We start from the raw sequence: 13,915 nt of genomic DNA, 5'->3' as shown, positions 1-13,915 counted from the left end.
TACTCTTTCTATGTGTATATTGCATCATAGCAAGGAAAACAAAAAATCTATTTTTAAAAAGGCAGGTGGTAAATAAAAATGAAAGTATTCTAATATTTTGATATGTCCATAACTCAACTATTTTTAAATATTTGCAAAACTGGAATATCCTGATGTGTGCCATTTATAACTGTATAAATCATGTACTGAATTCAAGAACTTACGAAGCTTATTGGTTTTTACTGCAAATCAGCGTCATCAACAGGAAGAAAAAATTAATGTATACACCATAGGAAAATTTTAAATTTTATAGTACCTGGATATAAGATATTGCAGTTAACATAGAATCTGATAACACCAGTTCATTCCTTCCTTAAACTTAATAATAAAGCCAAAAATGCCTTAACTTTTGATATTATTATATGAAATGCAACATATATTATTGAACAATTCTTTTCTGAAATATACTGTACTATGATATAAAAGATGAGTAAGTTTTTATTTCCAAGGATCCTTAAACATAGTATGAAAAAGAAAACAAGACAAATCAACACAATATAAAACTCAACATTTTATATCAAATTTTTACTATTTTTTTGTGTTCTTTGTTTCTCCTCTTTCACTTATGAAGCTTGTGAATGTTCCCATCTGGGTAATAACTGTGACCCAAAGACTGGTCGATGCATTTGCCCTCCCAATACCATTGGGGAGAAGTGTTCTAAATGTGCACCCAATACCTGGGGCCACAGCATCACTACTGGTTGTAAGGTGAGTGAATCATATTTTTCATCAGATAATTTTTTATAGAGATGTTTAATTTGGTAGAACTATACAATTGGGCATTTGAAAATCCAATATTATATTGCAAAATAATATAGAACTATCACTATAGTGTGATTGCAGATATTGATCAGTTACATTTCACTTGTGGGAAACATGATGAAGTAAGTACATATTTATGCAGCTGAATTGGTGATAACTTCAAAAGAAAAAAAAGAACAAAATTCTACAATAAAACCAGGAAACAGATATAACTTCATAACTAGACAATGAAATATATCTGCGAAGTATAAGGAAATGAGGAACCAATTAAAGAAATTTCCCAAAAATCTATAGGAGTTTCCCCCAACTTATGACTAGGTTTTAGTTTTCAGGAAGTAGTTGAGAAGATTCTGAAGAGTCGTATTAATAACCTTTAGCTTAGAAAAAAATCCTTATTTTTTTTCTATGAGTGGACCATAGAAAGTGGCATAGCCAGACTCATGTTTAATCTCTCCAGCATCAGCGGGAAATGAAATATTAATGAGAAATGCCAGGAGCCTGGATGTAGTCAACAAGCCTCCATGAGAATATAGGTTATGTTATACATCTCAAGCTGATGTGGCTTGGTGAACTCAGAGATTTAGGGAATAAAAAAGAGAAAGTTTAAGGATGCCTCCCAGGTTTTGCTTTGCAACAGAGTAGATAATGATATGTGCCATTTACAGATTATAGGAGGAGGAGGAAGTTCAGGAAGGAAAAATGATGAATTCAAGAATTTATCAGCTTTTCATGAGGTATCAATTAAATAAAATTAAATTCACTTATATAAAGTGATTAATTTTGACCAATAATTACAGTTGTGTAACCACCCCTTCTACCCCTGTTCAGTCAACTCCTAACTCCACATGCAACTACTGTTTTGCCTTCAAGCACTACAGTTTTGCCATTTCTGCAACTTTATGTAAATAGAATCATATTGTATGTCGTTTGGGAATTTTTTGTTTGGCTTCCTTCACTTAGTGTTATTCTTTTGCAATTTATCCATATTGTTGCATTATTAGTAGTTTGTTCTTTTTAATTTACTTGATAATATTCTGTTGTATGATGTACTATTACTTGTTTATATTTACCATTTGATGGATATTTGGGTCATTTCCAATTTAGGGTTATTATGAATAATTTTGCTCTGAACATTAGTGTACAAGTCAAAAGCATGTTTGTGGACATATACTTTCATTTCTCTTCACAAGAACCCTCCACATTTTTGCCAACATTTGGAATTTTAACTTTTTAATTTTAAGCATTCTGTTGGGTATGTATTCATATGTTTTTGCATATGAGTGCCTAATGATGTTAAGAACCATTTTATTTCTTTGCCATTCATACATTTTCTTTTGTGAAGTGTTTATTATTCTTTTGCCTATTTTTATTTTGGATTGTTTTCTTAGTAATGAATTCTAAGAGTATTTTATATATTCTGGGTACAAGTTCTTTAACATATGTATGTTCTGTAACTTTATTACTCCCATAATATAGCATGCTATTTACTTAGTGTCTTCATCTAATTTTCATATACACTAGTTTATTATCTTTTTCTTTTATGGTTTATACTTTTTATGCTCTATCCAAGAAATATATCTTTGCCTAAGTCAAGGTCCAAAGATTTCTCTCCTGCATTTTCTTCAATAAGTTTTATAGTTTTAGCTCTTAAATTTAGGTCCAGTTCCATTTTGAATATTAATTTTAATACATGGTATGAGGTCATGGTTGAAGTTCCCTTTTTATGTATACCCAATTTTTTCAACACCACTTGTTGAAAAGATTATTCTTTCTTCCATTCAATTACTTTGATTCCTTTGTCAAAATCAATTGATCACATATATGCCCATGCCTTTCTGGACTTTATACTCTGTTTCATTGGTCTATATGTCTATCCTTATGCTAACACCACACCAATTTAATTACAGTAGCTTTGTAGCAAGGCATAAAATCAGGTCTTGTAAACTCTTCAACTTTGTTCTTCATTTCTAAAACTTTTGGGTACTTAAGATCCTGTACATTTTCACATAAATTTTTAATTGAGCCTGTCATTAAAAAGTCTGCTAGGATTTGATTGAGATTACATTTAATCTGTAGATAAATTTGGGAAGTATTGACATCTTAAGAATATTAGATCTTCCAACATATGAACATGGCATAACTTTGCATTTATTTAGGTATTTTTTTCTCAGCAATGTTTGATAGTTTTAGAGGTAAAAAGCCTTGCATATATATTGTTAAATTTATCAGTGCTTTATGCTTTTGATGCAAAGTTAATGGAACTGTTTGTTCTATTTCAGTTTCTAATTGCTTGTTGCTAGAATGTGAACAAGAAAGTTATAAGTGATTCTAAAAATGTATGTTTCCCCTTTGCACTTTATTTCTGTATCTTATACACAATCAGTAGTTTAATTTGGTGTTAATTTTAAACTGTTATTAAGTTTAAAACCATTATTAAGTTGGTAATAAAATCATGTCTCATAATCTAAAAAAAAAGAAAAGAAAAATACAATTATTTTTAAACATTGCCCTTCTATATTATGCTAAACTTAGTTCTAGTTGCCTTTTGGTAAAATTCGTTGGGATTTTCTATGTAGATAATCATGTCATCTGAATTTTACTTCTTCCTTTCCAATCTGGGTAAATTTATTTCATTTTCTTATCCTATTACAGTAAAATATTGACTAGAAGTGGCAGAAGCAAACACCCTTGCCTTATTTATTATGTTAAATGGAAAGCATTCAGTCTTTTACAGTTGAGGATGATGTTAATTATATTTTGCCTATAGATGCCCCTTATTGATTTGAGGATGTTCCCTTAGTCCCTGTTACTTGAGAAGCTGAGACAGGAGGATCGCTTGAGCCCAGGAGTTTGAAGTTTCAGTGAACAATGATGATGCTAATGCACTCTAGACCAGGCAGCAGAAGGAGACCCTGTTTCCCCGTGAACCCCAACAGAAGAATATTCATCAGTACTAATTGCATCACAGAGGTCAAGTACGATTAGGGCTGAACTGTGTTCATTAAACTTAAGAACTATAAATTAAGGGCAATCTTTATGTTAGTGGGAGTCATTCCAATTGATCACATTGGAATATTGTAACATGTTGATCAAGTGTGGTACTGTTTTACCTGTGGCAATAACTTGTAGAGATGTAAATCATTTTTTCCTATGAGTTATCACACATGAAATAGTAGACTCTAACCATCTTCACATGTATGATAAAACATCTCAACACTGGTCTAGAATATAGTTCTCCTAGAGGAGAACTAGAGTATTAGTGATTGCTCAAGGAAGTTTAGATATCTGACTTCAATTAGACATGTAATTAGAGAAAATAAAAACTAGACAGGACACTCATTTTTCTATTGCCAATGCATTATTAAATTTGAAGTTCTATAGAACCACAATTTTTGAAAAGAAAACAAAAATTCCTCAAGAGTTTCAAGTTTTTCAGAAGACTATGAGCAATGCTATGAGTTTCTGTGACCAACTTTTACATATTCAACTTTGAATCCAAGCATCCACTCTATCACTAGACTCATGAATAAGCCCCTAAGGAAACTTCTGAGAGTTCTATCCGCAAAATACTGTCAGATGGTCAAACTCTAATGAAACTCCTGAAATCAAAGCTGATACCTAACGTTTAGGATATAAATCAGGATAAAATTGCAGTCCAAGTGTCTACAAAAATGTAGTCATGTGTTTGGTACTATCTTTTTTACTGATCATTGGATAAACATTATGTTGATAAAAACTTGATTGAAATTTTTTTTACTATAGAATCACTGTTAAAAATATAAATTTATGAGTAGCTAGATACTTCATCATAATGAAGAACTATAAAAGTTAGAACCTTTCCAAATTATTTATTTATGAGCATGTATTCTACTATTTTAGAAACTTAGATGACTATAATTTAAATGAACAGTGATTTCAAATTAATAGCTTCCTTTTCTTTGTGTCATGGATAATTTCTCTGTGCTGAGGTGTGAGCATACACATCATTTGAGCTGTTATTGAAGTAGAATACAAAGCCTGCCATCTTTCACTAGCAGGGGAATAGTGAGTAAATCCTCTATTGCTAAACAAACATTACATCTAATTATGATTTAAGTTTGATGTTGGCTATAGTGCTATCTAAACATATGGTTAATGGTCTCATTTATTCTCCACTATAACTTCCTGAATTAACTTCCTGATTTGGAAAGATCCCAATGTCTATTTGTACTGTCAACTATTTCTTAAGAATTAGTGCTTTGGTTTTATACAATTATTTGGGTATCAGACATTTCATACTTTAGTTACTTAAAGATAAGTATGTCTCACAGGACTTTTAAAATTTATTATATGAATATACTTTCCATAACATATTATAATTTTCTATTTCTGAGTATAGCCCATTTTGGCTAAGTGAGTGAATATATACTCAAAGTAATTGGCAATGAAAAAATAGTTAAAGGAATAAATATATCACCCTAATTTTGAAATTTTATTCTGCTTCTGATGTTCTATTAGGATAAGTTATTTGGAGTGACAGTAGTGGGTTATTCCATGCCTTGGAAGCTATGTCCATGTTTGTAATATAATAAATAATCACATTTTAGATCATTGGGTTTAAGATAACTTCTAGTAGCAGTTCCTACTGTAGCCTTTTCTTACTAGGTATCAATGAAGAGATAGAAAAATACTTAACTATAAAGATTCCAAAAATAAGACCTGATGATTATTTTAATGTCAGAATCTGGGAAGATTTTTCACCAAACATTTTGGCAGGAAAGAGACAGTAAGAGGAGAAACCAGTGATTGTACATCACGTCTCACAAAGACTCACAAGTAAACTACTTTTGGCAAAAACAGAAGCAGGAATAGCCCTGGTAGTGGTGAATATAAGAATTAAGCCGAGTAAAGAATCTGTGAGATACACAAAGTAAGATCCAGCCAGACTTGAGTCTGGAATTTGGCAAGGTGCTGTGCATATGAGCTGCCATAGAGCTGTAGATCTGAGAAGGAAAATAGAGCAGCACCAAAAAGAGTTAAGTCACAGGCAAAGTACAAAAGTGTTTGCCACTATATGGTGGCAAACTCAGACACAGAGAGACTATAGCCACTTGGGTACCAAGTCAGGCCCTGCTTGGGAGACAGAAACCATACAGGCTATCTAAACAGGGAAAGTGGAATATAAAAAAATCTGTTCCCTGGTAAAAGGTGGTTAGTTTCTTTAAAAGGATAAAAGAGAGCTGTAAGGGGTCCAGAAGTCACAGGTACAAATAGCAGCTACTCCCTTGTAGGCTGAGGGAGGGGAGTCAGTGAAGGAACGAAGGGGTCAGAGGGGGCACACTCCCTCTCCCCACCTGCATCAGGCCTGACATTCAGATTTCTTTGAAGAGGGTGTGGCCACTACAGGAGCACACAGCCAGCTGGTGGTAAAGAAAAGAAAAGAAAAAAAAAAAAAAAACCACAAAGATATCACAGTTTGTGGGCAAATGCTGGTCTATGGAAGCTGCCCATTGTTATTGGAGGATATGAGCATGCTGGGCTACTTAGAAGCAGCCTTCAAGGTCAGAGTGTGTGTGCGGACCAAAGCCAGTGAGAAAGATGCCTCTGGGGACAGAGTGTGCCCTCTCAGGTGAGGGCACAGCTGTGATTCTTTCTGGGCTGCTGGGCTCCAGTGTAAATAACAAGAAAAAAATATGATGAAGATACTAATGAAGAACCAGAACCCAGCATGGAAATGTCCCAGGCCCACCAGGATGGCCTTGTGTGGTCCTTAAAGGGCCCTCTATTGACTAAGCCTAACATTCTGCCAGCCGGCCATGGAGAAACGTGTGTAGGTCTAATTACAGGATCACAAAACAGGGTGAATTTGGAACGCAGTGATAGTAGATTGATAATTGGCACAGCTGGCCCCTGAAAATGATTTATTCCAAAATCCTGAGTGACATTTTATGGACCTCCTTGGTATTTTATTAAATTGCAAGCAGATATGAGCTCTGTAAATTAATTGTGGAAACCCTTGAAAAGAGAATATAAGACAAAAAGACAAGTGGATAAGCAGAAATTGAAAATGACTCCCTTCCTTTCTTTGGGATGCCATACTATCTCTCTGGTTTCTTTTCTCTCTCTCTCTCTCTCTCTCTCTCTCTCTCTCTCTCTCTCTCTCTCTCTCTCTCTGTCCTTCTGAAGGATAAAATAATTTTTTTACTTTTATGTCTTAACATGAGAGAAATTGAAAATGAGTGAGAAGACCTAAGAAAAATATTCAAAAGAAGCTAAAATTGCAAAATAAGCGTTGATGGTAATATACATACAATAAAACTTTCACTGTAAAATAGGAGGTATAAAATAGAGAACAAATTTGAGAGATAAATATAGCAAAAAGATAAAGCAAAGGAAAATGATTGCAGAAGACATTAGGATATTATAGATGTGGCAGATAGACAAGAGTGATGAATTATAGGTGATCCTGAAGAAGAAAATTGATAAATTAGACCAGATGTCAAAATCCAAGACAAATCTGAAGAAGAAACAGTATTGAATCAAAACACAATTATGTTCCCAGACTGAAAGAACTCACCATGCTCCAGTAAATTAATGAAAAAAGGCTTAAGTTTTTAAAAAATTCTAGCAAAAATTTGAATTACATAAATAGAGAAAATCCTGTATACATCCAGGTTGAAGAAAAAAGGTTACCAGCAAAGCTTAAATGCCAAAAAACAATATACTAGATATTATTATCTAAGTCCCCTCTGGCTCCCCCAAATCTGGTTTGGTGCTCCTTGTGTGTTCTCATAGCATTTTGTACCTATTATAGAATACCTGTTCTATCATGTTATATTTACATATTTACTTGTCTCCCTCTGCTAGACTATAAGGTATTTCTCCATAGAACTTTGTAAGTGCTACAATTACAAGATGATGAGGTAAACTGACTTTGTCTAACGTTTAATCTTTGAGACAAAAAGTGTGTGAATAACACCCATAACTAAGCCCTCCCTACCACAAAAAGTCAGAGAAAACACATTTTCTTTCTTATTCACATAGCATTATGATTTCTGGACAATCTTATATTTTTATAAATACAGGAAGTAATTTTAATGTTTATGTTCATTGATGTTTCCCAAGTGACTAAACTAGAATAGTACAAAGGATATAATAGATACATGATTAATATGTGTTTAGTGGAAGCATAGAAACATTAGAATTAAATTTTTAAGATATTTCCCATAAAGTTGTATTAATAGTTGCTGTTTTTATCTCCTCCATAGGCTTGTAACTGCAGCTCAGTGGGATCCTTGGATTTACAGTGCAATGTAAATACAGGCCAATGTAACTGTCACCCAAAATTTTCTGGTGCAAAATGTACAGAGTGCAATCGAGGTCACTGGAACTTCCCTCACTGCAATCTCTGTGACTGCTTCCTGCCAGGGACAGATGCTGCGACCTGTGATTCAGAGACTAAAAAATGCTCCTGCGGCGATCAGACTGGGCAATGTACTTGCAAGGTATGTGCTGCTGAAATGCAGTAAAGGAAAACCTCACTCAATTCTGTTTCCACTGCTCAGATTTCAGATCATTCTGTGTTCTTTATTCCTGCTTCATTAAGCTAAACAAACAAACCCACAAAATCTCATTGCGAGATCCTGAGTTTTCCTTGATATATGTTCATTGGCTTACAGATAAGCACTGCTTTTCTACCTAAACCCAACTTTTTTTCTAGTTGGTAGAGATGATGCATTTTCGACAGTAAAGGCAAATTATTTTTCTTTATACATTAGCTTTGCTTCAACAAGAGTAATCTTGGAGGGAGGGCTGGGAAGACAGTTCTTTTAAGCATGATCAGAGAAAATCACAGCTAAGTAATAAAGCTTATGAAAAATCATTTCTCCTAAAGTTAATCTGCAATCACTGTACACTGGAAAATATATTTACTGCTGTGGAAGTTCAGTAAAATTTCATCACGTATAAACACTGTCATTACAAACAGTGAGTATGTGCAAATTTTAGCCCTCATTAATATTGTTAAATGGTGTAGAAAAAGAGCCAATTAAAAAGGATAAAAGGGATTTTTCTCCTTAGATATTTCTGAAAACTCAATCCCAGGATAAGTGTAGTTAAAACTGTATCAGTATTTTTTCAAGATAAAGTCTATGCAAAGAGGAACAGAGGAAACAAGGGATGAAATCTGGGCTGTTAAAGTAGTATTGAGGATTTAGGACAATGGCAGCTTCTACTGCCTCAGCCAAAACAGAGTCCAATGCTGCATTATTACATCTTATAATTGTGATCACATATTATATTTAATACATATCTACATATATGCATTATGTTATAATAATTATATAAATGTACATTTTTAACCTCCTGCCTGATTTTTTGCAATTTTGAATAACGGCACTGTTTAGGAATCAATGTTTTCATTTTGCTTTTGAAATTCTCATGAGTCTTTCATATTGCTTGCAGCAGAATTGGGGTCTGCTGCAATTGTGCTGCTTAGATTTAAAAAACAATATATAATACCTTTAGGAATATACTTATTTATAAAGAAAGGAATTTGGAAAGACCCATGAACAGTGAGATTCAACTACATATGCCATTTGAGATATGAGTCTAATACTCAGTGTTCTTTTGTTTTATTTACAAAAAAAAAAAAAATAAGAGTATGCTCCTATTTTTCATTCTCAACCTGATTTTCCCCATTTCTTTGCCATTATGGACTCTGAAGGACTCTCATCTTTCTTCAGGTGAATGTGGAAGGCGTCCACTGTGACAGATGCCGGCCTGGCAAATTTGGACTTGATGCCAGGAATCCACTTGGCTGCAGCAGCTGCTATTGCTTTGGCGCTACCACTCAGTGCTCTGAAGCAAAAGGACTGATCCGGACGTGGGTGAGTAAGGAACCGCTGAGCCGTGTAATGGTATAATGTTAGTTCCTGCTGGTGTCTTTTAGTCAGGCGCTGAGGGGTAGTAGGAAATGGCAAAACATTTAAGTAACCTTTTCCCCTGTGCACATTTAGAAATGGGAAAGGGGCCACGTGCCGTTAGACAGCTGGAGTAAATGCCTTTCTTATTCTTTCTTAAAAATAGTTCACGTATTGTCCAAAAGGAAATAGATGCCAAGTGAAAAAGGGAAGCATTATGAGAGAAGCATTATAGTGTGGGATGGGAAGAGTCAGAGCAGCAGAGCATGAATGTTGATATCTGCTAACACTGCCATGAAAACCAAACTTGTTGCACATTTATTCCAACCAGCCTTAGGAAATCATCAAATTCTATGGTGGGAGCATGTTCATTTTTACTTTAATTTTCCTTTAACTTTTTCTACTTTTAAATTCCTTTATTAGTGTAAAAGACTCCAATTGTCACAGATATTGTGGCTGTCCCTGTGCAAACTAGTCAAAAAAACTTTAGATCCTGCCTTGCCAGCCCACTATGTGAATTCTCTTTCTTATGAGAATGCCTCATCAGAACGAGGACAGGGGCTGCAGGTTAGAGATGCAGTCCATAACTTAGTTTTAAAGGAATGTCCAAAAAACTTAAAGTCAGCCTCCTGTTGTACTTTGACCCTGTGAAGGTGACTCTGAAGCCTGAGCAGACCATTCTACCCCTCGTGGATGAGGCCCTGCAGCACACAACTACCAAAGGCATTGCCTTTCAACATCCAGAGATTATTGCAAACATGAGTCTAGTGAGACAAGATCTCCATTTGGAACCTTTCTATTGGAAACTTCCAGAACAATTTGAAGGAAAGAAGGTAAGAACAAGGACTTTGAAGTCATGTGAGAACAACATAAAATATGTTTTATAGAGTCATGCCATTTGGAGATTCATCTAACTCATCACTCTCCATTTTATTTTGTCAGTTGATGGCCTATGGGGGAAAACTCAAGTACACAATCTATTTTGAGGCTCGAGAAGAGACAGGTTTCTCTACATATAATCCTCAAGTTATCATTCGAGGTGGGACTCCTACTCATGCTAGAATTATCATCAGGCATATGGCTGCTCCTCTCATTGGCCAATTGACCAGGCATGAAATTGAAATGACAGAGGTAAAGTTATTAGTTGTTCAGTGCAAAGATTCCAGTGGTTTTGTATTCAGTTTTGTCAAAGTGGTTTCTTTTCTTGCGAACAGAAAGAATGGAAATATTATGGTGATGATCCTCGAATCAGCAGAACTGTAACCCGTGAAGACTTCTTGGATATACTATATGATATTCATTATATTCTGATCAAGGCTACTTATGGAAATATCATGCGACAAAGCAGGTAATTTCTAATAGAAACACCCAAGTTAAGTTCCTCTTCTATTCGGAAGTCTATAGGGAAAGTCAGTAAGACATCAGATAAGAAAGATTTAGAAGTGGTTGATTTTTTAGTGTGATGATAGAAGACAAGCCAAGGTTGGCTTCCATGTGAATTGACAGAAGCTACTGCAATTCACCAAAAAAAGGAAAATACCATGAGAAGCAAGTTTATGGGAAAAAATTGAATTTACCTTAGACATGATGAGTTTAAGATGCTAGTCAGAAATTCAGGAAAACATATCTTGTAGGTCATATGCAATTCACTGTTGTGTTATCATTGGGTTATAACAGTGCTAAAAAAACGACTTCCTTTGCCCATCAGGGGAACTAGTCAGGGCCAAGTTGGTCACGTCTCCTTCAACCCTAAACATTCTCATGTCATCACCTCAGTGTGCCATACAATATTGTAATTTTCCTATGCATCATGATTTTTCCATATATTATTGGGAATCACATTAAAAGAAAAAACACAGATGATCAGCAAGAATGAATGTGGTATCCTGGAACCAAAATGGTGGGAATACTTCAAGGGAGTATCCATTGTTTTTATATGACCCAAAGAATCCAATTAAAATGAGCCTTGTTGGGACTGACCATTAGGACCATACTGGTGACAATCATGATACCAGTTTCAGTGGAGTGCTAAAGCATAAATAATCTCAAACTTTTAAAGAATGAATGAGATACTTGAACCTAGTACTCTGAGTGTAGACTATTGTTTTCTATGAACATAAATGTAAAAGGAAGCAAGGGTACAGTGTACAAAAGTCAAGGGATGATTGTGAGAAAAGTAAGCATGTTTATAGACCAGGGGAAAGGGATTAATAGCAAGGAAAATATTAACAATATAAAATAAAGAGAAAATAACTCATGAAAGATCCAGGAGACTTCAACATCATTAGCACACATGGCCTTATCCAATAAAATACATTGAGAAATCACACATATGTAGATAAATTTTATATCATGGAGGCAGAGAATTGAGTTGAGTTCATACACATAATCTCAATTTCTCTTTCTTGTCAGTTTATGTCATGTTCTTTAAGAATATGGAATCAATATATGTTCATAAATAATCTCATTTTATAAATTATTAGAACAGCCTAGGAAAACAAAACAAAAAAATTACGATGCTTCTCATTGGGAAACTAATGAATATAAAAATATGATACTTCAAATGTTTATATTGTACTAAGCACATAATAAAGCAGAAAATAATTAATATTTTGTGCAGAAGATCCATATTGCTTTTCTCATTGATGTGGAGACTTTTAGTAAAGGAGTAAATCAAGGACCAAAGTTCACTTTTGAATCTGTATTCCTTTTGCTATTTCTCATTATAACAGGAGATTATTTTTATATGAAATAATAAAAAAGCATGTACTTTAAAAATGCTGTCACCTATATTGTTAATTATTTTAGAATATCAAATCAGGTGGCAGGCAGAAGCCATAGCAGGTTTGCATGTCATAGAAGATACTAGGTAATTTTGTGATTATGCAAATAGATTATTTTGCAAATTGTTCTGCACTGTAGTGAGAGTCTGGTGGTACACAGAACTCTTGTTAGTGGAATTGATGGATTTTTTTTTGTCCTCATATGTCTTTTTCTCTGATCACACTATTTCACATACCTCACTAAATGAGATTTTTTTGGTTTAAGTGACCTTTTCTTCAAATTTTAGAATAAATAAATATTTCACATTTCAGCTCAATTAAAAACTAGAATCATAGGTCAGCAATGATTACAATAAATAAGGCAGATCATCAGCACTTGATTTTGTAAGACAGTGGAATCATGAAAAACGTTAAAAAGGTTTGAATATTTCCCCCAAAAGTAATTGAAACATAACCCTGCATCTTTTTATTCAGTTGCAAATTTTAGTCTCAGAAGCGAGAGAGTTTAAGAGTTAACATGTGGTTTGAGATTTTAACTTTGTACATTTTGCCAATGCTGATATTTTCTTTTATGTTTTTTTCCTTTGTCTACTTTTACCTTTATTTGAAGGAAATAATAAGTTTTGCATTTCAGTATTCATTTAAATAGAAGCCAGAATTTGGCCAAATCCCTCAAGCAGTCAAAACTGTTGCTCTCTAATCTCCTGAGAAAAAGGATGTAGTGCAGAAATATCTATCGTTGCTGCATTTCAAGCTTCACTTGATTCGTAAACACTTGCTGATGTGCTGTATGCATGCATGTGCAAGAGAAGGGAGGATGGCACTAGTCACTCCTTGGCCTATGAAAACGCCATAGAGATGCCAGTGGCCAGGACTTATAGACAAACAAGTTACCTTCTCACTCCCACAAAGAGTCCCAGACAACACAAGGATGGAGTCTTTCTTACAGGAGAGGAGTGGATTGTTTACTACTCACCACTTCTGTGTGTACTATAAGGAGGGGAGAGTGGAACCTGAATTTTAACTGAGTATGGGTTTCATAAAGACTGACTGATTTTCAGAGTGCAGACTACAATGCTAGCGAAGCCAGAACATACATTTATAATTCAGTTTCAATAAAACCTACCTATATTTGTTATAAAGTTTATGATTCAAACTCCTTAAGCTGTTGGAGGTGCCTTTTATTGAAGCAAAACTATTCATTGTCTCATTTTAAAGTTTATTTGCAGAACATTTTTGTGTTACCAGTTAGTCATCAAATAGCCTGAATTTATGGACTACATATTTTTTTAATGTATACTTTCAAATTAATGAAAAGGGCATCAATATTTTAACTGTCAATATTTTTTTTCAATTATAAAGACTTTTCCAAGAAGGGTGAATAGTTACTTAAAGGATTTATTTAATAAAGTTAACAAAATATTAATTTGA

At 34.2% G+C, this 13,915-nt stretch overlaps 1 protein-coding gene across 1 annotated transcript in view; it reads left to right on the top strand.

Annotated features, from left to right (window-relative positions):
* LAMA2 (laminin subunit alpha 2) overlaps positions 1–13,915 on the top strand; it is a 583,504-nt gene that overhangs the window by 372,831 nt on the left and 196,758 nt on the right. The window contains exons 22-27 of the mRNA XM_076002974.1: positions 611–747; positions 8,049–8,285; positions 9,525–9,668; positions 10,355–10,534; positions 10,644–10,832; positions 10,916–11,049. Of these exons, the coding sequence (XP_075859089.1) occupies positions 611–747; positions 8,049–8,285; positions 9,525–9,668; positions 10,355–10,534; positions 10,644–10,832; positions 10,916–11,049 (1,021 nt within the window). The remainder of the gene's footprint in view (positions 1–610; positions 748–8,048; positions 8,286–9,524; positions 9,669–10,354; positions 10,535–10,643; positions 10,833–10,915; positions 11,050–13,915) is intronic.

The sequence above is a fragment of the Microcebus murinus genome, chromosome 5 (assembly GCF_040939455.1).
Source record: "Microcebus murinus isolate Inina chromosome 5, M.murinus_Inina_mat1.0, whole genome shotgun sequence".
NCBI classification, from domain to species: domain Eukaryota; kingdom Metazoa; phylum Chordata; class Mammalia; order Primates; family Cheirogaleidae; genus Microcebus; species Microcebus murinus.
Note: the sequence above shows the minus strand (reverse complement) of the source record. Positions and strands in the feature narration are given on the sequence as shown.